The following is a 27,659-nucleotide window of genomic DNA, read 5'->3' as shown; positions in this document are numbered from 1 at the left end:
TACGTTGTTATGTATCTTCTATTCTAATAATACCGGTATGCCATACATAGAAACAATGTTCCTAATCGTTCGCCATTGTTCACGCGACCAGGCAATTGCAAATCTCGGTAATCCCAACTATCCTAGCCACCAACATAGAATCCCTGGCACTTTGCAGAAGCCTGCTTACCTCGAGTTGGCACAGCTGGATCAGTGGAAATTAGACAGAGCAACCTACTTTAGATAAGAGATTCGTGCTCGTTAACCAAGAGAAGGAACACATAAACCTCATTTCGCAAATCTGACAATCTCGCATCACAACCGTTGAAATAACTAAAATTTTCACTTTCAAGGCAATCAATATCAAACACAGGGGCCATTAATGTACAGTTTGTCCACCTCGGTACTCGTTGTAATATGTACGACCTATTCCCCACTGCTTCGCTGTTCTGGATCCATCATCCTCCAAGCCCCTTTTGATGCCAAAAGCTTAGCTTTGCCCATGCTCGGAAGATACTCCATCCTTAGTTGCATATTCCCTGCTAACTGCGGGTTACTTGGCCCAGGGACTCGTAATCACTTTGCACACGCGTTAGGCGGCCTCCGCTGAGCCTCTCACATATCAATTAAAAGAATCAATTTCCAGTTATGTCTTTGGTATATTTAGAAATGCCAAGATGTAGACCATACAGTCTAGAAGTCATTATTCCCTTCATAAAGTACCCAATGCGCCATTTCCTGCCTTTCCTGATCCCTTCTTCCAGGTCTTCATCCCGGAATACCCCAATATCCAACGCTCCACAACAGAATATCGCATCCTTCACTCGTCCTTGAACCTAGCACCATGACGAGACAGCAAGTTCGGTCTATTCATTCAACCCAGCAACAATAAAATCAGAAACAAGAACGAGGCTTTCGCCTGTAGGAATCCCCGAAAAACGATTTCGTTGCCGTAAGAATCATCATGGTATCCAAATCATACGCCCTTCTCCCCTTTTTGCACTCAACATGAGTGGCAGGGACTATACGATCCTGTCAAATCACAACCATAAAACACCTGCAGTAATTCACATAAAACTCAAAAGGTCGATATAGCAGGGTTGTCACTAAAATCCAGCCATGCGTCTATCGCCCCACATGCTATTGCCGGTGTTGGCATTCATGTTTGGTGAGTGAGAGTAGGGGGACGCAGATCCTTGCCCGCTGAAAGGGCTTCCATTTCCACTCGAAGGATCATCATACACCATTGCTCCCATCGGTCCAACAGGCATACCATGGCTCTGAACGCCGAGGGCATTCATCTGGTTGTATGAGTCCAACCCATTGCTAGGCATCATGAAGGCATTGGCATTTTGCTGATAGCCTGCGCTTGTCACATTCATATCCTGCATCGGAGCATTATAGTTCTGGTGATTCATGGGATGCATCCCCATCTCTGCATGTGCTGATGAAAAGTCGTGGCCGACGTTACCAACATTGTTGTACTGCTCGGTGTAAAATCCCTGCTGTTGTTGTTGCTGTTGCGACTGCTGATACGGGTCAGATGACATGACAGGGTATGCCATCTGGTTCTGGTTGTGGTTTTGATACATCTGTTGGTTCTGTTGTGGAATATGCTGTTGTTGGCCTCCCACTTGATACTGCATCAGGAGGTTGGTTTGCTCGAGGGGCGTAGTTAAGATGTTTCGTGGAGGAGGGTCTTGAACCGGGCTAATGATAGTATCCGCACTAAGCTCGCTGGCTTTAGCATCGACAAGACGGAGTACGGGCAACGATATTTGCTCCATGTGCTTGGCCAGGTGCACTGTCAGTTTCTTCCACGTGGGGAATGTCTTTCCACAGAAACGGCAAGGCTCATCGTGGGGCTTCTTCGTGGTCTCGTGGTGGCACTGTTCGACCTTTTGCCATGTGGGTTCTGAACCGCCCGCCTTCTTTATGGCAGTTTTGCTCTTGACCTTGGGCTCGGGATACTTGTGCTCTCGTACGAGATGCTGAAGGAAGTTATCCCGGCGATAACACTGGTGATGACATGCTTCAACGTCGCATGTCCACCACTCAAGCTGTCGGTGACCTTCGTTTTCGTGTCGAACCCAGTCAGCTTTGCGCTTAAACATCTTTGGCCCAGGGCATTTGTCCCAGGTACACGTAAAAGGCTGCACGTCCTCGTGGACATGCTTCGTCCAGTCAGACGGCTTCATAAATTTCTTGGTCGCATAGCAGAGGCGGCACTCAAATTCAGCTGGAAGGTGGGTTGTTGGAGGCATTGGAATGTCCTGGGGGAAACTCTCGGTATTTATAGCACCCTCGCCCAGCGACCCCTCGTCCTCGTCGTTTGGAGATGAAAGGGGATCCAGCTCTCGCACATTCTTGTTCTGGTCAAGAAGAGTAGCAGATCCATCCCTGGATGCGCACATGACTCCAGAGTTGCATGCTGCTCCTAGACCAATATGGGCAACCTTGTTTTTTAACAGGTATTTATACCTCTGGACCTGATGGTATGCGATTCGATCAACGAGGAAGGTGTTGGCAGTGGCCAGGCTCGGGTTCAAGTCAATGATATGTTGCTGAAACCCTTCAAGATTCGGTGTTATGTTGTCGATGACATTCGGGTTTGTTCTCATATCAGCTTCGTCGCCGAAATCGTCGTCGTCATCCTCGTCGTCATCCAGATCGGCTTGCTTCGACTTGGCTAATGCCGCTACAGGCGGGCCGCCCGTTTCCCGCTTCCACATAGATACAAGAGTCGAGTGGCTTTCCGATTGCATGCCGTTCGGTGAAGGTTTAGGGAGCTCGGATTTGCTTCGCGCGCGGCGAAGCGGATTCTTGACAGAGAGACCACCAAAGGGGCTCTTTGGAGATGTGATAGACCCGCCAGGAGTGCCGCTGACACTAACCGATCCGCTTCGAGTATGTGTGGTGCCAATGGATGCAATGTTGCTGCCCATAGATGCGATGGCGGTGTTGATTGAAGGTGTGGGTTTCTTGCCCCAGCTACCCATTCGGGTTGGTTGAAGGTAACCATCTCTTTGTTTGGAAATACTATCACGCTTCGAATCTTGACTTCCTCTTTCCTCGCTGCTAGGCAAGCTCTCCTCGTCGTTGCCACTGCTGCGTGTGCGTTTGAGGAGCTGAGATGCGCTAGGACGGCGTACCAGACCTCGAAGATTTTCGAGAAGGCTTCCCGGCTTATTAGATTTGCTCTCTCGGCTGACTGAGAGCTTTTTCAGGAGACCGCCACTTGTACCCTGTGCCATGTCGAGATCAAAAATACTGGGAAGACTTCGGCGACGTGTTCCCCATGTTGCGGCTCTCGACAAAACGGAGTCAGTGTCACGATACATACGCTCAAACCTTTCCATGGCAGCCGCTGAGGATTCGGGTTGATGTCTTCCAGGCTGCCCCCGAGTAATCGAAGGGAACATAGGGGCATCAGCCCAGTTGCGGTTGGCAGCAATGATGTCGCGGTCTTGCTGGTTCATTTCACCTTGATCACGGTAATAAGTCTGGCCGGGGATGAACCTATTCTCGGTTTCACGGCCGAAGGGGATCTCACGATCATTCGGATCATCTCGCTGAGAGTTCAATTCGTTGATTTGTTCTCGTGAGTTCTCGTCTGGCTTGACCGAGAGATCATCGAGCTTGTGGGCCAACCATTCACCCACAAGCTCTTTACGCTCATCATCATCCCGATGATTGGCAAGCTCGTTGATGCTTGGCACTTCGTCTGAGGGACGGTTGTTGGGGTCGAGACCGGCTTGGCCTGTTGACGAATTTCGCTGCCATTTGCCGGAAGAGTCGCGGGCTGAGGTGTTGCCTCCAGACGACATCAAATCGCCAGCCGACTCAAATCCACCACGGACTGTAGTAGGACTATCATCAAAGCTGCGCTCGACTGAGGAATGAACTGGAGTCTCGGTATGGGTGCCCCACATAGAGACAGTAACGCGAGGACTGGTCATAGTGGAAACTCCAGGTGCGTCTTCATTAGACAGGCAGCTGCTACTCTGACTTGGTGTCAACTCAGACGTCTTTGTATTAATTGGATGAGGGTTGAAGCGCTTCTGAATCTCTTGTGGTGAAATACAATTGGGTAGTTCAGATGGAGCAGACCCCCTGATAGCATAAGTGAGATCGCTCTGAGGTGGTGTAGCATGCACCGATGCTGTTTGTTCTGGCGTCAACGGATACGTGCCAGAGTCGGCGTCCTTATTTGGCATAAGTCCCTGGCCCAGAGGTTGGTCCAGTCCAGTTATGTCCTGTTCCAAAAAGTTGGGAGTGCCTCCATTGGCATTGAAGTCAGCACCAAAGAATGGATCGTCGTCAAGGTCGCTGAAGTCACTGGGTTGGTATTGACCCAAACTAGAAGTTGAATCGGGTGTCTCAAGATAGTTAATCGGGGAGAGGGAGTCGTTGTCGTTGTGCGACAACGTGGGCAACAGTTGGTTCGAACTGAAAGACGAGGTTGATACGTGCTGATCCGAAGTAGAATAAGGTTGAGTAGAGCGGTTGTCTTTATCATGAAGACTCGCAGGCGATACATCAAACGTTGAAGTCATGATTGCGGTCAAGGGAAGCGGGAGGGTGGAATTATATATGCAATGGGCGAACCTTGACTGGGCGAGCTCCCAATGTCAGATCACAGACAGGAGAACATAGCCTTCGAAGTGATGCCGTAGAGTGAATTGGAGTGGATCAGCTCCAGTGCCTAGAAACTAATCGGAGCTGCAGAAAGAAATGCCGTTGAAATCCAACGGTTCGTTGCGGCTCATAAATGGGGTTATATAGAAGAGATCGCCCGAAGGTATTAAAACAACAAGCGACAGGACTGCAGTGTAGTATCTCTTGATCAAAGAGTTGAGAAGGGAAGAAAGAGGAGGGGAAGTGAGGGCTGAATGAAGTTGGAACGCGGCGTTGCGCGCGAAAGCGGATCAAAGAGCGCTTAAAGGCCCCTGCTAAAAAGGTACAGTACTGCTACCGTGCCTATCCCATGTGCTTAATTAGTCCAGGGTATCAACCCGGCAAGCAAGAGCTTCAGAACCCACAGATAGATAGATGTTAGATGGCTCGAGATATGATATCGGCGCAGGCAGATTCCCATAGATTTGATGTTGTAAACAGCACAGATCAAGTCTCAAGCGGGAGAGCGGCGTTTGCTTGTTACAGCAATCTTGAGGTGAGGATGTCACTGTAAATTGTTGATCGCGATATGGCTCACAGAAGGGGCACGCGATTGAAATGAAGATAAACAGATACAATAGGCATCGGCGGCCTACCAGAGAATATGTGGAGGAAGTGCAAATGTAGAAGGGGAAAAAACAAAGGCAGGGCAGAGGCAGACTGAAGGGCAGACTGGGGAAAATGCTTGTGGCAGAACCAAATAGAAATGAGGCTTGACTAATAAATCAGTGAGAGCTGGCGTTTTGCTTAAGAGAAATCCAGATGAAGGCGGTAAGATCGTGCGGTAGTTAGTTGGTAGGGTCGAGAACAAGACGAGGGGCATTGCAGGCGCAGGCGTGACATACAGTACTATACTGTACATACCTACTTGATGGTACAGCCTGTTTCCGAATCTCCAATCTCATCCCCCCAGTTCAGGCGCTTGTGTGATGCACTCATTGAAGGGTGGAGGACCGCCTGGCTGCAGGGTCATGGGGGCCAGGACGGGCCGCTTGGGAAACGGTTGTTTGACATCTATGAAGACGACATTTGCCAGATGTTGCGGTACTCGGTTGAGACACTAAGTGCTAGCCAAAGACGCTGGTATTCGTCTGTTGTGCCACGACCATCTCAACGAGGCGTTCTCGATGGGGGGCTCTGGTACCGAGGCGCATTTCACCAAGCCCCATGCAGTTTGGACCCTTGTTCCAGCTCCTCTATCATTTGACCACTAAGAGTCTTGAAAACATGTCCCTAGGCGTTTTCCTATTTCCGACATTGAGCATCTAGTGTGTCCTGTTTGTGTAAGTGTTGTGACACTACCGGTGTTCGCTCGACCTCGAAATGGCACGTCAGTCGCCTTTTTGCAAACAGTCACTGATTGCCATGTCGCACTAGGCGATACTTGGTCAGCCTTGTAGGGTTTTCTGTTCTGATCTGATGTCACTGCCGATCTGAGACTGGTCTCAGGTAGCAAGGCACAAGGCACAATTGAACAAGAGATAATATCATATCAACAGTGCCTGTTGCCTGGCCATTAGTTTCTTAGCCATTTGAATGAAACATTGAGATGTACGCTTTAGGTAGAAGCGAATATAGCTTTGTTCAATTTTCCTAGCTTTTTTCCACTTTATCTTGAGGCTGAGACTGGAGTCGCGACATGCACAGCCTCCCGGGTATTGTGCATGCATCAACAGGATAGGACCTGACAACTGTTGTCGATCGCAACCCCGTCCTTTGTTATGCAACTATGTTGGGGGCCATTATTGCCAATGACATCGGTAGGCTTCTTCTTTTTTTGGTACAGGTAATTATATTCAAGTTTGATATCGTTGATGTGATTTTGTAGTCTGCTGAATTAAAGCCATTATGCCGTACATTCCGTTTGGTGGCCCGGGAAGAGCTCGTTGTGCTTAGCACCAGTCCAGGTATTTTTGGCTCTTTTGTGCGATGTACTCGTTTTGGCCACTATGGTTTTGGTGTGATTGCATAGGGATGGAATGTCGGTAACAATGGCTACATCGGAGCTGAGAAAGAGTCTCAGTTCAATACCGCTGGCGATAGCATGATCCAAACGTGACGTTGGAGAGCATGCACGGTACTGAACATGTACATACATACAGTACGTATGCATCTCTCTGCACTCTGCAGCACACATTCTCCAGTTTTCCAGGTGCTGTCCTGTGATATGTTGTAATGCGTTCTTTATTGGGCAACCATTGCGCAACTTGTGGAGGCCGAACTCGAAATCGTGATGAGCTGATCTAGCCTAGTCGAAGCTTGACAGCTCATCCAGGACGAACTTTATGACCGAATCCAGGCTTGAGGCTGTGCATGTCTTATTGAAGGGTCAAAAGCTTGTTTGGTGTTGTCTGAAAGATACGAGTTGGATTGAAGCTGTGGCTATGCATTTAATATTATCGAACGATGTAAATTTCAGCTTATCGTCAAGTTGTCCAATGGTTGTCGCCGTATTGATGTTTCTTTTCTTTTCTTTTCTCCAGACTAGGAATCAATTATCAAGTCAGCCTCTTGGTTTGAGATTCAGAGATGGAGCACGTGAGCATTAATCGCTATTAGTGGTCTTCCCAAATTCGAGGCCATAAAGATTTGCAGGCCTAAGGCATCCATGAAGTAACGGTATATACAGTTGATATAAGCATAATCTATAATAAGCAACACTGAAGAAAATATCAACGTGAATGGTACATGTCAATCGAAATTTATCACATCTTAAGTAAATCAAGAAGGTATTTTGGTCAAGTGCCCATGCTTAAGTACCCGTGACCGTGACATGGATTGCAGCGCCCATGACACCTTCTGCCACTAAACTGGATCAAGCCTCATATCATCCTTTCATCCTCACTTAAGAGAGCCTGTTCTATCATCGGCTACAAGCGGTCGGGGAGAACAAACCATCGTCGTCGCTCGCTTCAAAGACAGACTCTTGTCTGCCAGTTACTTCAAACGTATAGTTGTCTCAGCGCCGAGGCGCCACAGCTTGACCGCCATGTTCCAGGTTTGTAGCCAAAAACGTAGCCAAACACTCGAGAGCCACCTGGTTTACTGAGCATACTTTTGGATACAGCCCCATCCGGACGAAAGCTTTCACCTGCGCCTCCACAGGGCGCGATCTGTTGTGTTGACAACACAAGAGTAAGTGGGACGGAGTGGCTCACCCACAGCCGACATTCCCGCGTCGAGTAGCCCCAGCCAGGAATATCGACAGACCACTGACATACATAGACTTGTTGAAATTCGAGCCGCTCAGCGTACCTTTGAAGGCGCATATGTTCGTACAGCTCTCGGCCAATTCTCGTTCGCCCTCATTATCCTCAAGGTCTTCACCGAAGAGTTCTACGCCATAGGCGCGCTGTTCGCTGTGTATGGAGTCGCCGTTATGTTGGTTGCCATCTACCGTCGATACGAGGGCCAGAACCAGTTCTTCACGTCAGAGACTGCTGATGGTTCCTTGAAGAGAAAGTTTAGGACGAGTGGGAATAGTGTGCTGTTGCTAACCGTGCTGAGTCTGAGTGCGTATGTCACATTGATGATTTTGACATGGCGTCTAGTATCATAATGTCGTTGTGTTGCTCCGGTGTTTCATATTGTTTCCGCCTTTGGGATGGCTTCTATGACCGCTATTATATTGGTTCAAATCAAGATGTAAATAGAACACAATGGCGGTTTTATGAACAAGCTTTTGGATGGTGCCTATCTCATTGATCTTGGCTGATTCTCAGGCCACATCTATTTAAGTTACCACCCGTACTTAACACGTAATGTTGCTCAATTGTATAACTTCAAGTTTTGTGAATGAATCTGATTAAATCATGTTAGTATCAAGTCAACACTTGTGGCCAAGTCAAATCACGCATCAGGCCAGAAAACATAAATTGTGGGAGTGGTATATGTAATATTATCCAAGTCTCAGTCCTGCTGCATTGCTTGGGACTGGTTGATAACCCAAAGCTCTAGACTGATCATGTTGCTCGCCCTCCCTTAACACACATCTGGAACCTTCGGGCTATGCACCATGATCGGGATTGGACCCGTTGATGATAGCTAAAACCATTTGATATTTGCTCAGAAACAAAAGGACCAAATCACTTCAACGAAGGAACCTCCTATCAGATACAATGGCCAATCTAGGCCAGCGTAATAATTGTATATCATTAATATTACAGTGCATATAACCTCCACGTTGAGACGCCAAAAACTAAACAACATTCGCTTCGTTTCCAACCATGCACCTAATATATCTGTTATCCTGCATGCTATTGTTATTGTGACTGATATAAGTTCATGAGTGGCGCGTTGTTCATAACTTGCTGCCCATCATTGGGAAGCTGGAGCCCATGATCTTGCCCCCTATTCGCCTGCGACCAGTCGTGACCGTAGGCTTCATGGCCTTTCATATATGTGTAGTCGGTGTATGCGTTTGTTTGGTCCCACGTTGTGTAGTTCGCAGGGGGTACTGCCCCGGGTGGAAAGGGTATTGGTGTGTTCACGTTCGAGCCATCAAACCCAGGAACCACACCATTCATGGAAGTGGTGTATGCGTCGGACAAGGCAGATGATCTTCGCTCGAATTGGCGACCGGGGGCCATCAAAGAGTATTGAGAAGGGTGATTGTTGTTGAGGGGCTCTCCCCCGTACGACATGGACCGCGCCGGTGGTGCAAAATGACCCCAAGCCGTATCAACGTTTCCTTGAGGTATAGATTCAGAGGTCCCAGGTGGCCAGCCAGACGGAGATTGTGCTACAGATGTAAATGGCGAAAATTGCGTGCTCATTGGCGACCCTGAGGCATATGTTTGCCATGGCGCACTTAATTCTGACGATGTGCTTGGGCTCTGATCAGGTGCCGTGATCATCCAGCTGGCTGATGTCTGGTTGGACGTTTCAACAGGAGTCTTACTTGAGGGAGATGGTAGTGAAGCTACATCTAGCTGTTAATATGGCTTCTGAATTAGAACAAAGACAAGTGACAAACCTATCGTCTGAGGTTGGAACCCCATAGCTCCAGTGGCGTCTCCCGTCGTCGGAACAGTAATAGGGAGCGGCCTTTTTGCCGATGGAACGAATGATGGTTTCGCCTTTTTAGATTGTTCCACCGGTTTGCTAATGGAAGTTGCTGGAGAAGATGTTGTTGAGTTCCCCTTTGCTCCTGTGGATGCCTTGGACCCCTGCCTACCCCGTGAATCATCGATAGACCCTTGGTCCACTGGAAAGAAACTGCACTCTTTCTTCAATCGAATACAGTTGATACATCTCCCTTGTGTATCATTAGGTGAAGCGATGCACCTGATCTTCCGACGCCGACAGTGACCTTGAAAGACAGTTAAGATGCATGTACTCAACGGCGGTAAATTTCTCGACTCACCACAAGCGACCGACGTACGGTGGTAGCCTAATTTGTTCCTTTTCTTCTCGCCCACGCTTCCATTTTGTTGCTGCTGCTCGTCGGCCTCCGTAGCAAGTAAAGAAACACTATTTGGTGCTGAGTGTACCCCCTTCATTTCTATACCATGCTGTTGGCTCAGTAGAGAAGCTTGCTGATCAACCGTCGGTAAAGACGAAAGTTGCTGTGAAGGAATTGTGTATGAGGGTATAAAGCTCGGAGGCGGCGGCATTCCCATCTCATTATCATTGGAGTGCAGTGGTGGATAATGGTAAGACATAACGTCAACCATAGAAAGTGGCCCAGAAGATGAAGTCTCCCAAGAATTAGCAACACCAAACAGGTACGGGTTCGAGCAGTCGGACGGTGATATAGCGACAGCCATGGACGAGATGTTGTCGATGTAAATACTAATGGTGGATTTGTCTGGACAATCTCAGCCTCTGGAAAGTACGAGACAGTGACAACGGGCTGAAAAATGATGATGTTGTAGGGTATATCCAGGCCGAAGGGTTCCGCAAGCCGTTTAACGCAACCGTAAAATCCACAGAGTGAAAGCAGGCATTTATCGAACAGTTTCTCAGAGATCGAAGAAAGAGTTCGGGTCGCCTCTCGTCCTATTATAAGGACCGAGACACACGATGAGGAAAGAGATGGCGCCCCAAATGGTAGCGATGACAAGATCAGGGTTATGTCCAGCTCAAAATGTGGTCCATGGTATGTTTTTGACTGGCTTCTGGTCCTAAGACGATCGACTTCTAGGGTTGACACAGACAAGGGTCTACTCTCTTAAAGATAATGTATCTAGCGGCAACTAAATCATGGGCCAGGAAAGGGGGGGCGTCTGGGGTGTGAAGGATACAGATCGAGTCGGAGGGTAAACCGACCTAGGAGGTTTAGCTTACAGCTTAGCAGGTGCCCTTGTGGATCTACGACTGCTAAGTACCGACGACTAAAATGGTGGATAGTAGATGGATGGCGACAATTGAGTAGTTAGAGCGCCACCGAGATGTTATATTGGCTCAAAGTCAGTTAGGTGCAACATGAGCGACCTGAGCGGTTATCGACAGGTTGGAGATCGATGATCTCCGGCACTCTTCTTCAACCCGATGCCCTTCTTTTCTTCTCTGGTCTATGCTATGTGGCAGTGGTTAACACTCCTGCAGAAGTACATAATGTAGGAGCACCATTAGTCTGTTAATGACAAGCGGCCAAGACATTCCTGCTCCAAGACCGTGGGCGGTGATGGGCCAGCACAAGTGCCAACAGGGTATCCACGATCAAAGCCAAAGGTTAAGATCCTGGAAGTTAACAGGGGGTGGTTAAGAGAGCAAACCACATTTGCTTTTCAGGTGGTTCTTCAACAGGCGCGGGGGACACAGTACAGTAGCGTAGATCTCTCGATACTTTCCAAGAAGTACAATAGGCATAGGCGTGGACACCTGAGGTGTTGAACTTGTCGGGAGAAAACAGTATGGATTCAGTAAGTTCGTGGATAATATCAAGCCTGTGGTCTTTTGGAGTTTAGGAGGTCATGTCTTGAGTCCCAGAATGCGGTGGCCCCAACCTCCACTGAGATGCGTTCGGTGATGGTGGTTGCGGAGGAACCTGGCCAGCAATTCAATTGTTCTTGCCTGTGAGGCTTACTGTACGAGGCCATGACCCTTGTGTGTATACGAATGCCGGGACCGGGGCGCCAGGGCATCGAAGCCGGGGCCCCGACGCCTTGCTAGGAGGTATATGAGCATGGGCATCAGTGTTGACGTGAGTGATGCTCCCCTAGTCACCCTCCTGCATCAGTCCCAGCAATGCCAACCTGTCTTTGGATATTGGTGTGAACTATTGACAGTGCGGATATGCCAAAGGTTTGATTCAGTAGGCGGTTGGGGAGGGAAAAAAGAACATCAGAAGTCATGCTTGCCCAGCCAAGATCTCAAATGGTTAGGAGCACTTTTGATAACAGGGCTCGAGGTCAAAATCCCAGCAAACAAATAGAATGTCCCGTCCCAACTGTACATTACATATGGGGACAGAACATTGTCATCGGAGAGTTGGTCCATGGTCCCTGAAGTGGCCCTCTGATCTGATTCGTGCCATAGTGATATCGAATTGGGGCGTTACAAATACAGTATATTACGTCTCAGCTCAGGTACTGTTACCCCTTCTCTCCACTTGTTGATATGTGCACGTACTAGTATTTCGACACCGGATGTTGGATCCTAGAGCCCGCCGACCCGATTTAGGAAAAGGAAGAGAAAAAAGCAACGTTCAGGTTGTGCTAAAAACGACTAAGTAGCTTTGCACACTCGGACATCACCCATGAGGGAAAGAACCTGGTCTCAGTGCTGTTAAATACCTACAGCCAACCTTTTTTTTTTTTACCCTTTCTTGTCGCATGTCTACTCTTTTGAGAAACCAAGAGGATTGAATCATGTCTTGCGAGAGTTCTTGTTCCTTTGAGATCTGCCTACCTCAATTGCGTACAAAGCCTGAAATTGTGGCACAGGTACATGACATCCCAGCTGAAGTTGGCATCGACCAAGTTGTGGGTAAGCAAAGTGATTGATATCCGCAAGATCAACCCAATGCGGTAACGGGGTCGAAAAACAAGGTTCAGCCAGAACGCAAACCACTCACTGGACGTTATGGGTGAGGAAGGTCAGTTCTCAATTTGGAGACAAATATTTGCTAAGCAGTACCCTCCTTGGTTGACTCCGGCTCGAGGATGCATGTCTGTGCGTCGATAATACCTCCGTGTCTGTTCTGACAGCTTCACAGAGAGGCAGGAGATTATCATGAAGCGAATTCGCTTGGCAAATGTCGCTTGCCGGGGTACTGAACCTATCGATATTGCAGATCTCCTCAAATTTGTGGGGACCACATCAGAAAGCACAATTGAGTGTACCTTGGTTTCCAACCGAAAGAGCCCCAAAATAATGGCACAAGATTGCAGAGCCCTTGCGCAGGATCCCCGGCAGGCAGGCAAGGTAACATAGGCTGCCTGTCAAGATATCGAAGTCTCAAAATGAGTCCGCACAAATGCGGCAATTGGCTGGGTAAGGTACTGGATGCGTTGCCTGCAGGTAGAGACATGCAGAAAGTGATATTCGCCGATGTCACCTAGCCTTTTGAGTGGTGCCCAAACGGATTTCTGGTAAGGTCCATGCTGGCGCTGTCTTGGATGAGAAGCAAGCGGATCATATCTCTCCTTCCATCCATGTTGGGCTTTGCTATGCTGACTACCTACCTATGTGAAAGAAGACCGGGGGTCGGTATAACCAGGCACGGCCCGATTTGTCCTCGGAGAAAACGATCGCCTACTTTGAAGAATGATAAAGAAGTATTGATTGATGCTGGATTGTGGGAATTGCACGGGATGGCTAGAATGTTCAGATTTGCTCGGTAGATATCCGTACTCCGAGTCGATCTGGGGAGACTCCCGGCGCTAAGATGGCACTGGTCGGCGCGACGTCTGCGATAGTTGCTTGTGTAATTAGTGGCAGTAAATATAAAGCTAAAAGCGACTGTGTCAAACTTGACGAACTGCCTACCTAGAGAGGCTATCGTTGACTCAGATAAAAGTCGGTGTTAGGAGATAAAACAGGCCACGGCCATCGCCACTACGAGTTAAACAAAGACAGACAACAGGAGACAGCCTGGCCTGCCTAACTAAAATGTCTTGAGCAGGAGCCCACCCAATCATAGAAACATGGTTAATACTCGGCAACATCAGACAGCTTGCTTTTCTTGGCAGGGACTACCTAGGTAGCCCACCCACTGATTGACGGGAATCTATGCTCCCGCAGGTGCACGTGCCTTGACGTGCACTGAACTTCCTATTCGGGTACGCACAGATCTCCTTAAAAGCCCGTCTTGCCTGCGCTATCTCTCTTTAGTTTCTCCACTTCAGCTGCTATTTCTCCACTATCCTCGTCAAGTGCCGACTCACCAATAACAGTCAGTACCTCGGTGGTTTCAATTTGATTCTCTCCAACATTAAATGATTTGTGAGACGCTCGAGGAGTCGGTTGGGAGCTACAACGACAATTATATGCAGTGATGTATCGTCTTCGCCACCCCCAAACGATTTCAGAGTCATTATTCCTCCCACCGACACCCAACAAGTGGCGCTACGATAAAACATTGTGCTGAACAAGCTACATATGTCAAACTCCGCTGTCAACTGAATCAAATACCTAAAAAGCATCAGAGTGCCTCACTCACTCTTGCCAGATATTCCAACCAATCCAACCTCCCGGGGGATATCGCCGGTGAGGTACCATAGGCCACATCGTTTAAATATGCTCCATAACAAAGAGACGCCAAACTTTCAACTAGAGGTTAGCATGTTCAATCTAGAACAACTCTCATCGTCATACCATTGTTGCTCTGACTTTACGGGGTCCAATTGTGTACATCAGGGCACCAGATCTGGCGGAAGGCTTGCGCCCCCAGATCCCAGGCATACAACGCATATTGACTGTCTCTCACGACCCAACCAACTGTCACAAATTCGAGAGATGGTAAAACAAAATCTCCAATCGGAGCCTGTTGCATCAGACGCCAAGCTCAGATGTCTTGGAAACACCCAAAAAGCTTGCGAAGTCGAAAATAACGTCGACGTGTCGGTCTACAAGTGATACAAGATGTAGGCTAGATGCCCACATCTCACACTGGTTTCGGGAGTATTGTGTGAGCTGGGATAATACTATGAGAGGCAATGGCTCTTTTTCGCTTTCTTTTTTGCTGTATCACACAATATGCCCCCTTGCAAATTATGCACAGTTACCGGTTGACTGATCGTGAACTAATAGAGAGGAATTCGTTATCAAAATGAGACTAGGTTGCGAGTTTCCTATGTGTCGGGACCGAGACCCTTGCAGCAAACCTGATTGAAAGCTGCAATGGTTATTGGACTGTAATTTTCCGTGCCCCGTCCTGACAGACAGGTGTTACACAACGTTCAACTCCAGGGATGAAAGGTCTCGAGTTTCACGAGGCTTAACCTAAGTGATGCGATAGCTAGAATTCCAACGAGCCAACCGGCTCCAGGTCGACATTCTTTGTCGTTAAAGAGATAGGTCTAAATGGCATGCACTGGGCGTGCTTTGGTCGCATGTTCACCAATTAGGCATGCCGACTTTCTGCGAACACCATGTGAGAGAGCTATAGTTGATTAGTATCCATTCACAGAATGATCTTCATTCATGACATTAAAGCCGGATCCACTGCCTAGGAAATTTTTCAAGTCTTAAACCCCCGGCCTTGAAACCTTTACTAAAAACTCCCGACAGCTCGGCCATTCTAGTCCTAATGACTGGAGACAGGAACTAAAACTTGTGACCTGCATCTCATGTAGCCATAAGGAGGTCCGAGGTAGTTGGCTTTTTCTTTTTGCATGTCTAAAGTAACGGGATCTATTAATCCGTGTCCTCAGTTGAGTCAGTCAGTATGGTCGAGACCCTAAACGAAGGAAAATTGGCCGCTTCACTTCATATGTGCACAGACCCTAAGTACATATTGAGGCCTACGGTTTGTGGTGGGAGGAGCAAGTTTGAATTATTGCTTGATTCTGGGGACAGATTACGAGATCACTTGACACTGGTTCAGTTACTCTTTTTCTCTATTCCTCCATATACGACGCCCCTCATAATAGCTCAGTTGGTGGCAGCATCATTGCATCCTTCGGTCATATCACTCCGGTCCTTATCAAACAAGCAAGTAGTTACTATTACGCAGGTGAAACTACTCAAGTTGTTGTTCTGGGTCCAGTGTGCCATTGCAGCTCATCGTCTATAGTAGGTAGTCCACCTAGCATTACCGGGACCGCCCCGATTCAAGCACATATGTGGTTGCCATAGACTCTCTTGCGATTTGGCTTTTGAGTCTAGACATGTGTTGTTTGAATCTGAAAGCCAAGGTCTCTTTTTCTCCTATAACTAGGTGATGACACTGTACCATCATGATATCTGATGCCAGGTAGACTCGCTGTAGAGCCAATGAGATCTGACGGAGCCGCCGATCACTAATGCGGTGACTACAGCGTGGCGTGCAACTGTGCCACCTCGCCGCGTTAGTTAGCTTGATACCCATTCCTCGTTGTTTTTAAGGTGACGGATATGAGATTGAGTTTTCTGCTTTCCAGCGCCATGAGATTGGTCAGGGGATGCAGGAACGAGGAATTCTTGAGCCGCTAGAAGCCTCAGTTACAGCAAAGTAACGCGCCAGGAGACACGCCTCTGCACTTTGAATGGTATCCGGTTAGGCCCAGATGATGGCTTGAGGGCAAACGGCGAGTGCTGCATCTAACTTGGTTGGGTGTCATACGAAGTTTCTTTTTCTGGCTTTAACAGGGCATTGCCAATGGCTCGGCCGAGTCTCGGAACTGAACCACAAGGTCAGGGTATGATGAGTACCTGTTACGAAATTCATTCCATCCAATGTTACACGACTCATGTCTTCAATTCGTCTAGGGTAACTCAGACTCGCATATCAAGATGCACCACTGACTGCGATATTCACTCGTATCAGTCTTGCCAATGTCTCTGTTGCATCTTGTCAATCTCGTCTAAATTCCAGACCATTTCTTTCTGGATGGTATGGTGAAAGCATTGAACTAAAACAGGCACTGGAGACCTCGAAGTAGGGTGTGCAACGTTTAACTCTTACATAGCAAACTCAAAGATGATGGGAAGCCCGGTATTGGGAAACCCTTCAGTTATGGTTAATTAGCTGATCACCATGGCACTACACGCATTGAATTGAATCGGCCCGTTTAATTGCTAGAAAATGTATGATGAATCTCGAAGCCAGCTGAACTTAGGATTTCCGGATGGTGCTCAGAGAGAACTTGATAGTCCTATCAGATGATGGTGTGGCCAGAAACTTAACCGGCTGACTAAAGGCAACTTATCAATAGAAATACACACAAAAGTAAAAGGTTAGTATTAATTATTTCCATTTATTAGAGGTGTGTGGTATTGTAAGTAAATGGTTAACTAGTTGATCGTTTAGTTTCGAGCTAAACGTCAGTAACAGAGCAGCATTGTAAGTTGAAATAGTGTACCTAGAGGTAGGTATACAGAGCGATTCGAGGTGAAGCTAAGTAAAACTGAGCTTAGTGATAACCACCCCTCAAACTACCTAACAAGGCAACCTGCAAACACATGCATTGTAGCTACTAAAGTTGCTCGCACAAGTACTCGTTGGCTTATTGTTAAACGACTCCCTACAAATACCGAGGACTAATGTCACAATCAGTATCTATCATGTGTAAGTGAAAAGAAGAAAAGACATAGACATGGAAAGAGAGAAAGATGCACTGTGAAGAACCGTAGAATACCCCGACGCCATACAGTGCTGGTGATATATCAGTCGATATGCACTGTGCCCCAGTAATTATAACCACAAACTGAGTTGGTTGGATCCTTGGTAATAGAGGCTGACGTTGTATCGCACGACTACCATCACAAGTTGCACGCAAAAGACGGACATTGCTACTGCTTGATATCTACTATCGATAAGCTGCACCGCTGGAACTTGAGTTACCTCTAGCACAGCATAGCACAACGAGCGTCAGCAAGAAAGCCACCGCCATTTTTTGTTTTGTATTTTGCTTTGCATTGGCAGTGCGAATGGAACCTACGTCATCTGCACCTGCACAGCCGTAGCTACAAGTACCTACCTACCTAGGCATCTAACATGAGCGACCTGCAGCGAGCATGGGCTAAAGCCAAGTTAGGCATATCTAATGATGGCTTCGATGAGCTCCAAAAGGAGCAGGATCAAGATGTACTCCCCGAGTTGCCAGAGCCTGTCGACGATGACTCCTCCTCCGCCTCGTCAGCCTCGTCTGTCTCATCAACTGGAACCATCATCCCCTCGCCCAACCAAAAGCTGTTCGCTCGACCTCAAGGGTAGTTAACAATCACATTTGATATCGAGTAAAACATCACGGGACTGACAGGCAATAGAGTCGCCCGTGGCAGGACCCTGGAGCAGATTCCCTGGACGACTTACTTTGAACGCGAGGTGTCGTTGAAGTCGGAGCAAGATCCCGAAGTCATTTACCATGCTTATCTGACATCACCCGTGGGAAAGGGGCCATTGTTTGTGATGCACCATGGAGCTGGTTCATCTGGACTGTCATTTGCTGTTGTGGCTTCTCAGATAAGAAAGCGCATTTCGACAGCTGGTATTCTGGCCTTGGACTGCAGGGGTCACGGCTCGACATATGCCCCCGAAGACAAAGCTTTCAACATGAGATTGGAAACGCTCTCATCAGATCTGTTCAATGTTGTCCAGCTCACAAAAGCTGAGATGTCATGGCCAGAGATGCCCCCGATAGTGCTCGTGGGACACTCCCTAGGAGGAGCAGTCGTAACTGACCTGGCCAAGTCCGGGAAATTGGGCACATCAGTTCTGGGCTATGCAGTGCTTGATGTTGTTGAAGGGTCTGCCATAGATGCACTGCAAAGCATGCACACCTACTTATCTACAAGACCCCTGGGCTTTGCGACACTGCAGGCAGGTATCGAATGGCATATTCGATCGCGGACAATACGCAACTCCATATCTGCTCGCACTTCTGTCCCTGCGCTGCTAGTCTTCAACGAGAACGACGACCCAACACGGCCATGGAGATGGCGGACCAACCTGGGTGCTACGCAGCCTTACTGGGAGGACTGGTTCGTAGGACTAAGCAAGAAATTCTTGGAGGCTAGAGGAGGAAAGATGCTTTTACTCGCCGGAACGGATAGATTGGACACTGAGTTGACCATTGGACAAATGCAAGGTACGTTTGGATGCAGCCTTGTTGACTGTTCATGCTGATCGTAATAATAGGAAAATATGCTCTGCAGGTGTTTCCTGAGGCTGGCCACTTCATCCATGAGGACTTGCCGGAAAAGACGGCAGTGTCGTTGGTCGACTTCTTTCGCAGAAATGACCGCACTGCTCTCGTGCTTCCTCCGAAGGTATCCGATCTTATCAGGCAAGGGAAAATAGTATGAATCGAGTCACCGCTAGACCGGTAAAGTTGAACGGAGCTGCTCACAACGTCGCCTTCATTAAACTTCGTTCATGGACGCATCAACAGACAATGTCCCGAGAGCCGGGTTACGACATTGACTGTACACCGAAAGTGGGTATGGCAACACGAGGCTTCACAAGTAATGACACGATGCCTGCATGTTACTCACAACTCAGAGATCGTTGGTACGGAATAGAATTTGATACAAACAAACCTAGATGGCTGTTGAGAGTACTGTGGGATACATAAATGATGGTGGCGGCGGCGTCTATTGAGCAGGCACTAAAAGGTAGTTAGTCTTTGATCGACAACCGGGCTGGACCCTCAAATAGAGTTGGGAATTGACACGCTAGAACAGTCAATAGTGATGGCGAACAAACATATTCGGAAGTTCAAGACGTTATGCTTCAAGCCTCCATATTTGCCGCGATGTGCCTGATGATGCTTTTCCATTTTTGATATGCTCGGGCCCTCGGCAGACCCTCAGGGGATCACAAAACTATACTGCTGGAAGTGGAGGAGACAAAATCAATGAGCTGATTTATGTGGTTGCAGAGCTAGTTCTCGAGCCATTTGCTTTTACGGCTTCAACCTTGGAGGTCAACTTTTCTATTACCCCCTAACTTAGTAGGTATGGTCAATAGCGCCACCGCTATCGAAAGAGGCTAGCTCGGTATCTAGGCTGTTAGTGTTTGTTACTTGTTGAAATATGAAACGACTACCTTGCGGTTATGATATAGATGTAACAACCACCCAGTGTTATACTCTAAAGGAACGCTCCTGTACATCACCTACTGTACATCGTTTCTCAGCTCTCTTGATGTTAATCAATCCAATTCGATTTATTATATGGCTTCATCGATGTTTCGGCATGGATCATTGCTCCGCAAGGCTCAGCTCGAGCCTCTTACAAGGTCAACTACCACCTAATCTAATTTAACTTGGTGGGAGTCCGAGGACCCTCATCGGCGGTCAATCCTCCGAGATGGTCTGGAATATGGGGAAGCAGGGAGGCAACAATTGGCTGCCCAGCGATCTGCATAGCAACTGGGGCACATTGGCATGTTATTCTTCGCCGCCAAAGTGTTTCCGAAGGACTGGGCTGGGCTGGCGCCCGCTGGCTCCCCGTCTCACGTACCTACATTAATGTAACTAGGCCCTGATAGGCACTGTGAGCTTATTTAGTTGAAAAGGGAATTGTCTTAAAAAGGGAGAGGGGAGGCCATACTTTATTCTTTAGACGCGCGTACCAGCTTTATTCTACTTTACATCCTCTCGTTCGTTGTCTTCTGTCTTTCGCTTTCTCTTTCGTTATCATTAATCCACCGATTACCGAATAATCACCATGAAGCTGTCTCTCTTCGCCTCCGTCGTTCTCGCTGGCCTTGTTGCTGCTCAGCAAGAGAAGCTTCCCAAGTGTGCTGTATGTCGCATTCTCTCTGGGAGCTGCCGATGACTAGTACATCGGATGTCGCCACACGAGAACCCTTGCTAATCTATTATCTGTGTCTTTAGCAACCCTGTGTTGACCAGTACACCACCGGCGGCGGCGTCGCTGGATGCGGCCAGCTTGACATCAAGTGCATCTGCAGCAACCAGAACTTCCTCTCTGGAATCGCCTGCTGTCTCGACGAGAAGTGCGATACCGTGGGCAAGGAGACCGCCGTCAAGTACGCCAAGCAGATCTGCGCAACCGCTGGCGTGACCGACCTTCCCGACGACGTGAAGTGTGACAAGAGCGCCGCGTCTGGCACCGCAACTGGTGCTACCACCCCTACCTCGAGCGACAGCAGCAGCACGGCCTCGGCCACTGGCGACAGCGCCAATGTTGACAACGCTGGTTCGCGCGAGGGCGCTGCTGGTTTCATCGGTGTCGGAATGGCTATGCTGCTTGCCCTGTAAGAGACATATGGGATTGGTTTGAGCTGAGCGTTTGCCCTCATCAAGAGGAGGGATGTAATGATAGTGGGTTATAAGCAAAGCCCGCTGGCTGTTTTTTGTTCTGTTCTATGAAAAGAGCTGAGCTATGGAGTTTGAAACTATGTACCACTACTACGCGGTCGTCACAAAGCTGTCATTATTGACAGTAGCAATGATATAGCCTGGTGATCTTTTATATCAATTCAGCTATTATTTGCTGGCTATCAATTTACTTTCTTCTATAGAAATGTGTTTGTGTCTCTCATGTTGATTGTATCAACTTGGTTGATTCGGAGTACTTGCATCATCATCACCATTCGAGGTCTATCGAATCCCGGTTGGTTGTTGAACCTTGACAGAAGAACGGACCAAGAGATTTTCGTATACAATCTACCCATTGATAATGAATGATTCCCTGATGGTAAAGCGGGTTTCGATGAAAAGAGATATGGATGCTCTTTGATAAACGAAGACGCCCCGGCCAAAGACCCCACTAACAACGTCACTGGACGACGGTGAGCAGTGAGAACAACCCCACCATGCAAGAGCTCTCTCGAAGAATGGTCCAAATCTCTCTCCACCATCATACGTGAATCTTACACTCGTGTTGACCGCGCATACCTCGAAAATGGCTCCCAAGACAATCATTGCCCCCTCTATCCTGTCGGCTGACTTTGCTCAGCTTGGCCATGACTGTGCCCGCACCATGGAGCAGGGCGCGGACTGGCTCCATGTCGACATTATGTGCGTTACAGCTCAACAATAAAGAAATTGCTATCATACTGACTTGATAGGGACGGCCACTTTGTTCCCAACATCACTTTCGGTCCTCCTATCGTTGCTGCCATCCGAGGCCACGTTGATCAGCCCACCGAGGCCCACGGTCGGGGCACCTTTGATTGTCATATGATGATCGCAGAGGTAGGCATTACTTCGCGAATGCGAGCATAAGAAATATCGAGAAGCTTACGACGAGTAAACAGCCCAAGAAATGGGTCAAGGAATTTAAGAAGGCTGGCTGCAACCTTTACTGCTTCCATTACGAGGCCGCCTTCTCAAGCGCCGCCGAGAGTCCCGAGCAACAGACCGACGAAAAGACCAACCCCAAAGCACTCATTCGATATATCCACGACCAAGGGCTATTGGCTGGTATTGCTATCAAGCCCGATACCTCTGTCGATGTGTTGTGGGAGATCTTGGAGAACAGTGAAGAGAAGGAGAGACCTGATGTAAGTCTGGCTCGCTTATCCACCAAGCATACGCTGACCTACAACTATAGATGGTTCTTGTTATGACCGTATACCCCGGTTTTGGCGGCCAAAAGTTTATGGCCTCCGAGTTGCCCAAGGTCCAGGCCCTGCGCAAGAAGTACCCTGAGCTCAACATTGAAGTCGATGGTGGTATCGGACCCAAGACAATCGATGAGGCTGCCGATGCCGGCGCCAATGTCATTGTTGCAGGAAGTGCTGTTTTCGGAGCCAATGACCCTTCCGAGGTTATCGCGCAGTTGCGCCAGTCGGTTGATGCTCGAAGTGCAAAGTAAGTTTGTGCTTGACATATTGAAGAGTACCGGGTATAGACAGAAGTTTTTAGCAACGATATGATGAGAGATGAATGAACATGTTAAAATTCGGGTTTTGAGTGTTATGAAGATAGGTCCCCGTCTGATTTATGGCAGAGATCCTAACGTTCTATTTCAGTGCTTCTTTTCGTCCCATTTCGTTACTTTGAGCTGTGGTGAGGTTGCAGTGATGTGGTGAGCTCGAACTTTGACACGCATCTGCAACTTTTAATTTCAGCCTCAATCCATCGTTTAGAAGAGATTTCCTTGATAATATTGATAATTGTTTTTCGACTAGATCTTCATCGTCGTTGATTGACATGAGTACATTATGCTACCCTGTTGCTATCATGGATCAGACGAGGTCCACTATCGGCCCTATCATGATGGCTCATGGAAGCTCATGTTAGCGTCTGTAGCTGTTGCATAGAGGAATTGGTCGAGGAACAGTACAATTGGGTGCAATAGATGTCATAAGAAAAATTGAGTAGTCGAACAACATATTAGGTACGAACAAGAAAGACGAATAGTCGAATGAACTTGTGCCATCAAATTTTAGACGGTCTATCATTGGCACGGTACATAACATGGCCCTAGGATGGGTCGATTTTCGGAACCAAAAATTTCAAAAGATTGACGACGTCAGCCCATTATTTGCGACCAACCTTAACTTTTTCTCAAGTCCCGAATTTATTTCCAACAGCAACCCTTTCTCTTTTCTCCTCGCACAACCTTTAAGATCCAATTCCATTGCGCGAGCTATCATGAAGAGAAAAGCGGGAGCTGTTGCCTCCAAGGTCAACAAGAAAAAGTCAAAGCCTTGTATGCATGGCCAATCGCTCCAGTTCGCAAGCTTCCACTAACAGACTGTCTTAGCTCTCAGCGCTGAAGAAGCCCAGAAGCGATTCCGCGCCGGCCTATTTGATAAGAAGGTCCTCAGGTCATACACGAAAGAGTATGCTCAATCGGAGCCCTACAAACATGCCGTCATCCACGGCCTTGTCGACGATTCCCTCCTCCGATCGGTGCGCAGCGAGATCGAGGCCAACGTTGAGTTCACACCCAAGGAGACCGATATCTACAAGATCCACCAGTCTGGAGACCTTGCCAACCTCGACGGTTTGGACGATGAGTCGCTGGCCAAGCTGCCATCGCTCCTCAAGCTTCGCGACGCTATCTACTCTGAGGCCTTCCGCAACTATGTCTCCCACGTCACCGACTGCGGTCCATTGAGTGGTCGCAAGACAGATATGGCCATCAACATCTATACTCCTGGCTGCTACCTGCTCTGCCACGACGATGTCATCGGCAGCCGCCGCGTCAGCTATATTCTCTACCTGGTCGATCCCGACACGCCTTGGAAGCCCGAATGGGGTGGCGCGCTGCGCCTGTTCCCCGTCCAGGAGCTTAAGGATAAGGAGGGTGAGGTCGCAAAGACCCCTCTGCCTGACGCTACAAAGGTCATCCCACCTGCGTGGAACCAGCTGAGCTTCTTCGCCGTCCAGCCCGGCGAAAGCTTCCACGATGTAGAGGAGGTCTACCGCGCCGAGACTGAGAAGAAGCTCAAAAAAGAGGGCGGTCGCATTCGTATGGCTATCAGCGGATGGTTCCATATTCCCCAAGTTGGAGAGGATGGTTATATCAAGGGCGAGGAGGAGAGGAACGCAAAGAACAGCGGCTTGATGCAGCTCCAAGGTAACCCTGCCCAGTATGACATGCCTCAGCCTCAGGTTATGAAGATTAGTAAGTCAGAAACTAGCAAAGGCTTCGACGAAGCCGATCTCGAATTTCTGCTCAAGTACATGGCTCCCGCATACCTGGTCCCAGATGCTTTGGAGGAGATTTCTGAAACCTTCAACGAGATGTTCGAGATCACTCTTCCGGACATCCTGGGCAAGAAATTTGCTCAGCGTCTCAGAGACTATGTTGAGGCCGAGGAGAAGAAACCCGTGCCGCAAGATACTGCCACAATAGAAAAGAACTCTTTATGGCGCGTGGCCAAGCCTCCTCACAAGGCCCGATATTTGTACCAGCAACCCAAGGGATCTGGAAAGTCTCGTACTTCCAAGGAAGAGTCACCGATTACTGAGCTTCTTGATGTCTTCCTGCCAAGTCGCCAATTTCGCCAGTGGCTTCAGATGGCCACCAAGACAACTGTTGAGAGTACAGACCTCCTTGCTCGCCGATTCCGCCGTGGCCTAGACTATACTCTTGCAACTGGACATGAGGGCAAGGCGCGTGTCGAAATTAACCTTGGTTTCACACCTACGTCTGGCTGGGGCGAGGACGAGGATGAGGAAGAGGAATCTGAGGACGAGCAGAATGGCAAGGAAGTCAAGGGCAAGGGCAAGGGCAAGGGTAAAGCCAAAGCTGCCGAGAAGAAGAAGAAGAACGAGGAGGAGGAGGCTCCTGAAGTCGGCGGACAAGAAATCTTCATGTCAGGCGATGACGATGCCGATGAGGACGCAGCCGTGTACAAGACAGGCGGCGATGAGGACAACATCCTCTTCTTCCAGGCCCCTTCTTGGAACAAGATGACCATTGTCCTCCGTGACAGCGGTGTTCTCAAGTTCGTCAAGTATGTTAGCAAGAGTGCCAAGGGCGATCGATGGGATATCTCTGGTGCTTTCGAGGTTGAAGAAGAAGACGACGACGGTGATGGCGACGACGATGATAAGGAAGAATTCCAAGGCTTTTCGCCGTGATTGAAGAAGACACAAAGATTGACGAGTATAATCTTGCAACGATAGATACCATGACATAAAAGCACGGCAATGATTTAAAGTCTGTTTGAATAATGATGAATTCCCATTGTCTTGTTTCCCAAATTGATGCTTGAAAGTCTTTTAAGACTTAACCGTGGTATCGCTCTAGCCAACTCCCCATATACTCATAATTCCAATATGTACATTTAGATTTGTGAATGGGTTTCATACTCAAATTGCCATCCACACCCGTTTTTCTCTCATAATTCCATAGCCGGTTCTAATTTGTCGTTGAAGAGGCTGGCCACTTCTGATTGTAGTAGCTCTGTGACACCCTGAGCTTCCTGAGTTCTGCCAGACTGTGATAAGTGATTGACAGTGTCATGTCCCAGGAAGGCAAGCCACGAGACAGTGCTCAGTTTGGTAGGCTTGGCCTTCTTAGGCCCAATAGAAGTGACCAATCTTCTAAGTCTCTCCCTATCCTTGAAGAAGTTGAGTGCAGGAAGATGGTCAGGGTGTGTTGGGTGATAAAGGTGAAGATGAGCTCGCTCCAGAAGCAAGGGCTGGGAAAGACGATCAGCCGTAGCGATGTGAGCATCAAAGAGCTCTTCGGATGGCGCGGGTCGACTGTAAGACTCGACGGTGGAGAACCATGATACAGAGCGCCACGAGGAAACCAAAAGATCCGAGAGCAAGGGGCTGGTCTTAAACAATTGCTGCGCTTGCAACATGGTGGAGATGCCCGAATCAAGGTTGCCATACTGAGGCTGACACTTTGTCTTGACGAGTTCTCCGAGCAGATACGATGCTCTCTTGAGGCGCTTTTCCTTTGAGATGTCTCCCGAGCTATCGTTGACTGTTCGCACAAGCCATTCCCAGGCAACTTCCTCCATACCCTCTGCCGCTAGGAAAGGGGCCAACGTCCGAATAAAAGTCTGGTTGTCCATGAAGCGCAGGTCTTGCTCGGCGCCACAAGATCGAAGCCATCTTATCACACGGCCCGATACCCCTGACGTAGCGAGGCCTGCAAGACCAGCTTCTTGTGCCTGGAGTTGCTTTGCTTTGGCGTGCATGCAACCGATCGCGGCCTTCGGAGTCATCAATCCTCGAGCTACGGCATGGTCGAAAACTTCTATGGGATCACGGGCTGGTGTCGCCAAAGCCGGCGGCCCTAGACTCGTAGGAAATGTTGATGTGGCATCTTTATTGTAGCTGAATAGCGGGTTGGCTAGAATATCCTTCAAATGGAGATTTGCAGCTGATAGTCGGGCATGGTTTGTTGGATCGACAGATTTCGCAGCAGGCTGGGTTGGGCTATTAGAGCTCTCTCCGTATTCACGATCGAGCTGCTTCCGAAATGATGTCTTGAGACCGTCAAGAAGCTTCTGAGACTGCTGTTTCGACAAGGGTAGGGGTTCGTGATAGGATGCGAAGAGATTCTTGAGCGACTGAACCGATTTTGTGGTGAACATGATTAACAAAAGGGCAATTGATGAGCCGATTGAACAAAGATGTCAACAGCAAGCCCTGGGCTTAATTGAAGCCGACTCTGCAGTTTAACAGATCGTCACGAATGTCGTAAAAGGCGGGGTTATGGGTGATATGTTTTGGTCATGCGTGCGTCCTCGCGATGAACCTAGCTGGCATGATGCCATCGTCGAACGAGTCAAGCCACAAAGCGGGACATTCAAGGTCATGTGATGCGGTGTTGAGCCTCGGGTGGCGTCGCCTAACATCGAACGCAATGTGTATATTAAGAGACTCAATCGAATACTTTACTGGTCTTGGCTAAGCATTGGCAATAATAGGCTATACTATCAGACACCTTGCAGATATTGCAGCCCCTATCAAGGCGAGTGAATGAATCGAACGTGAATATCAATTGAGTTATCCAAAAGCAAGGAGAAAGCTTGGGTGGATCCGAATTGCGCTAAGGGTGCTAAAGGTTGCAGCAACCCCCTGGTATGGATTAATAGCCTGTCCACTGGTGTATCACGACTTCGATTGAGATCTAGCCTCTTCTTTTCTCACGCTTAACAGACTCCTAAGAAAGTACTGGTACATCGATCCCTAAAGGGTACCTGACAGCAGCCAGCCTCACACAACCATGAGCGTGAGCGCTGACAGCCGAACTTTCAGGTGCCGCATTCTCAAACAAGCAAAGATGCTGTATTGACAAGAAAACGCCCGAGTGCAACCGCCAATTGCGTCTCAATAAGACTCGAACACAACAGATAAAAGAGCGGTAATGAGACCGTCCATGTAGGCATGCATTGGATTGCATAGACTATTGTCGAGGACTTGTCTGGCTCTCCGCATGAAGCATTTGATAGGCACGTCCCTGTCCCTGGAGTGCGAATGTGACGTCCTTCTCCAACATCCAAGTCCAAGTCCGATTCTTTG

General features: G+C 48.5%; 8 protein-coding genes across 8 annotated transcripts; 5 read left to right on the top strand and 3 right to left on the bottom strand.

Moving 5' to 3' along the window:
* Positions 1-1,138: 1,138 nt before the first annotated feature.
* EDB82DRAFT_425034 (uncharacterized protein) lies at positions 1,139-4,535 on the bottom strand (the record flags this gene model as incomplete). Its single annotated transcript, XM_065607642.1, has 2 exons — positions 1,139-1,203; positions 1,253-4,535. The coding sequence occupies 2 exons, from the start codon at positions 4,533-4,535 to the stop codon at positions 1,139-1,141; spliced, it is 3,348 nt and encodes a 1,115-aa protein (XP_065465930.1).
* A 2,776-nt stretch (positions 4,536-7,311) lies between these two features.
* EDB82DRAFT_492236 (uncharacterized protein) lies at positions 7,312-8,426 on the top strand. The gene is made up of 3 exons (XM_025736276.2): positions 7,312-7,654; positions 7,724-7,791; positions 7,882-8,426. Exons 1-3 carry the CDS (start codon positions 7,646-7,648, stop codon positions 8,213-8,215), a joined length of 411 nt encoding a protein of 136 aa, XP_025587969.1. The 5' UTR covers positions 7,312-7,645; the 3' UTR covers positions 8,216-8,426.
* Positions 8,427-8,918: 492 nt separating this feature from the next.
* EDB82DRAFT_472701 (uncharacterized protein) lies at positions 8,919-10,424 on the bottom strand (the record flags this gene model as incomplete). Its single annotated transcript, XM_025736287.1, has 3 exons — positions 8,919-9,577; positions 9,632-9,967; positions 10,040-10,424. 3 exons carry the CDS (start codon positions 10,422-10,424, stop codon positions 8,919-8,921), a joined length of 1,380 nt encoding a protein of 459 aa, XP_025587970.1.
* A 7,316-nt stretch (positions 10,425-17,740) lies between these two features.
* On the top strand, positions 17,741-19,050 carry EDB82DRAFT_472700 (protein phosphatase methylesterase 1; the record flags this gene model as incomplete). The annotated part of the gene is made up of 3 exons (XM_025736298.2): positions 17,741-17,955; positions 18,013-18,833; positions 18,884-19,050. 3 exons carry the CDS (start codon positions 17,741-17,743, stop codon positions 19,048-19,050), a joined length of 1,203 nt encoding a protein of 400 aa, XP_025587971.2.
* A 1,218-nt stretch (positions 19,051-20,268) lies between these two features.
* EDB82DRAFT_492222 (uncharacterized protein) lies at positions 20,269-21,258 on the top strand. Its single transcript, XM_025736309.2, has 2 exons — positions 20,269-20,493; positions 20,586-21,258. The coding sequence occupies exons 1-2, from the start codon at positions 20,416-20,418 to the stop codon at positions 20,970-20,972; spliced, it is 465 nt and encodes a 154-aa protein (XP_025587972.2). The 5' UTR covers positions 20,269-20,415; the 3' UTR covers positions 20,973-21,258.
* A 227-nt stretch (positions 21,259-21,485) lies between these two features.
* Positions 21,486-23,074, top strand: EDB82DRAFT_492215 (ribulose-phosphate 3-epimerase). The gene is made up of 5 exons (XM_025736320.2): positions 21,486-21,734; positions 21,785-21,911; positions 21,974-22,219; positions 22,270-22,529; positions 22,691-23,074. The coding sequence occupies exons 1-5, from the start codon at positions 21,619-21,621 to the stop codon at positions 22,719-22,721; spliced, it is 780 nt and encodes a 259-aa protein (XP_025587973.2). The 5' UTR covers positions 21,486-21,618; the 3' UTR covers positions 22,722-23,074.
* EDB82DRAFT_492214 (Oxoglutarate and iron-dependent oxygenase degradation C-term-domain-containing protein) lies at positions 23,075-25,337 on the top strand. Its single transcript, XM_025736331.2, has 2 exons — positions 23,075-23,373; positions 23,428-25,337. Exons 1-2 carry the CDS (start codon positions 23,139-23,141, stop codon positions 25,254-25,256), a joined length of 2,064 nt encoding a protein of 687 aa, XP_025587974.1. The 5' UTR covers positions 23,075-23,138; the 3' UTR covers positions 25,257-25,337.
* EDB82DRAFT_492212 (uncharacterized protein) lies at positions 25,338-26,887 on the bottom strand. Its single transcript, XM_025736342.2, has one exon. It carries the CDS (start codon positions 26,726-26,728, stop codon positions 25,517-25,519), a length of 1,212 nt encoding a protein of 403 aa, XP_025587975.1. The 5' UTR covers positions 26,729-26,887; the 3' UTR covers positions 25,338-25,516.
* Between the last annotated feature and the right edge of the window lie 772 nt (positions 26,888-27,659).

This window comes from Fusarium venenatum, assembly GCF_020744135.1.
Source record: "Fusarium venenatum strain MPI-CAGE-CH-0201 chromosome Unknown EDB82scaffold_1, whole genome shotgun sequence".
NCBI lineage: Eukaryota > Fungi > Ascomycota > Sordariomycetes > Hypocreales > Nectriaceae > Fusarium > Fusarium venenatum.
Note: the sequence above shows the minus strand (reverse complement) of the source record. Positions and strands in the feature narration are given on the sequence as shown.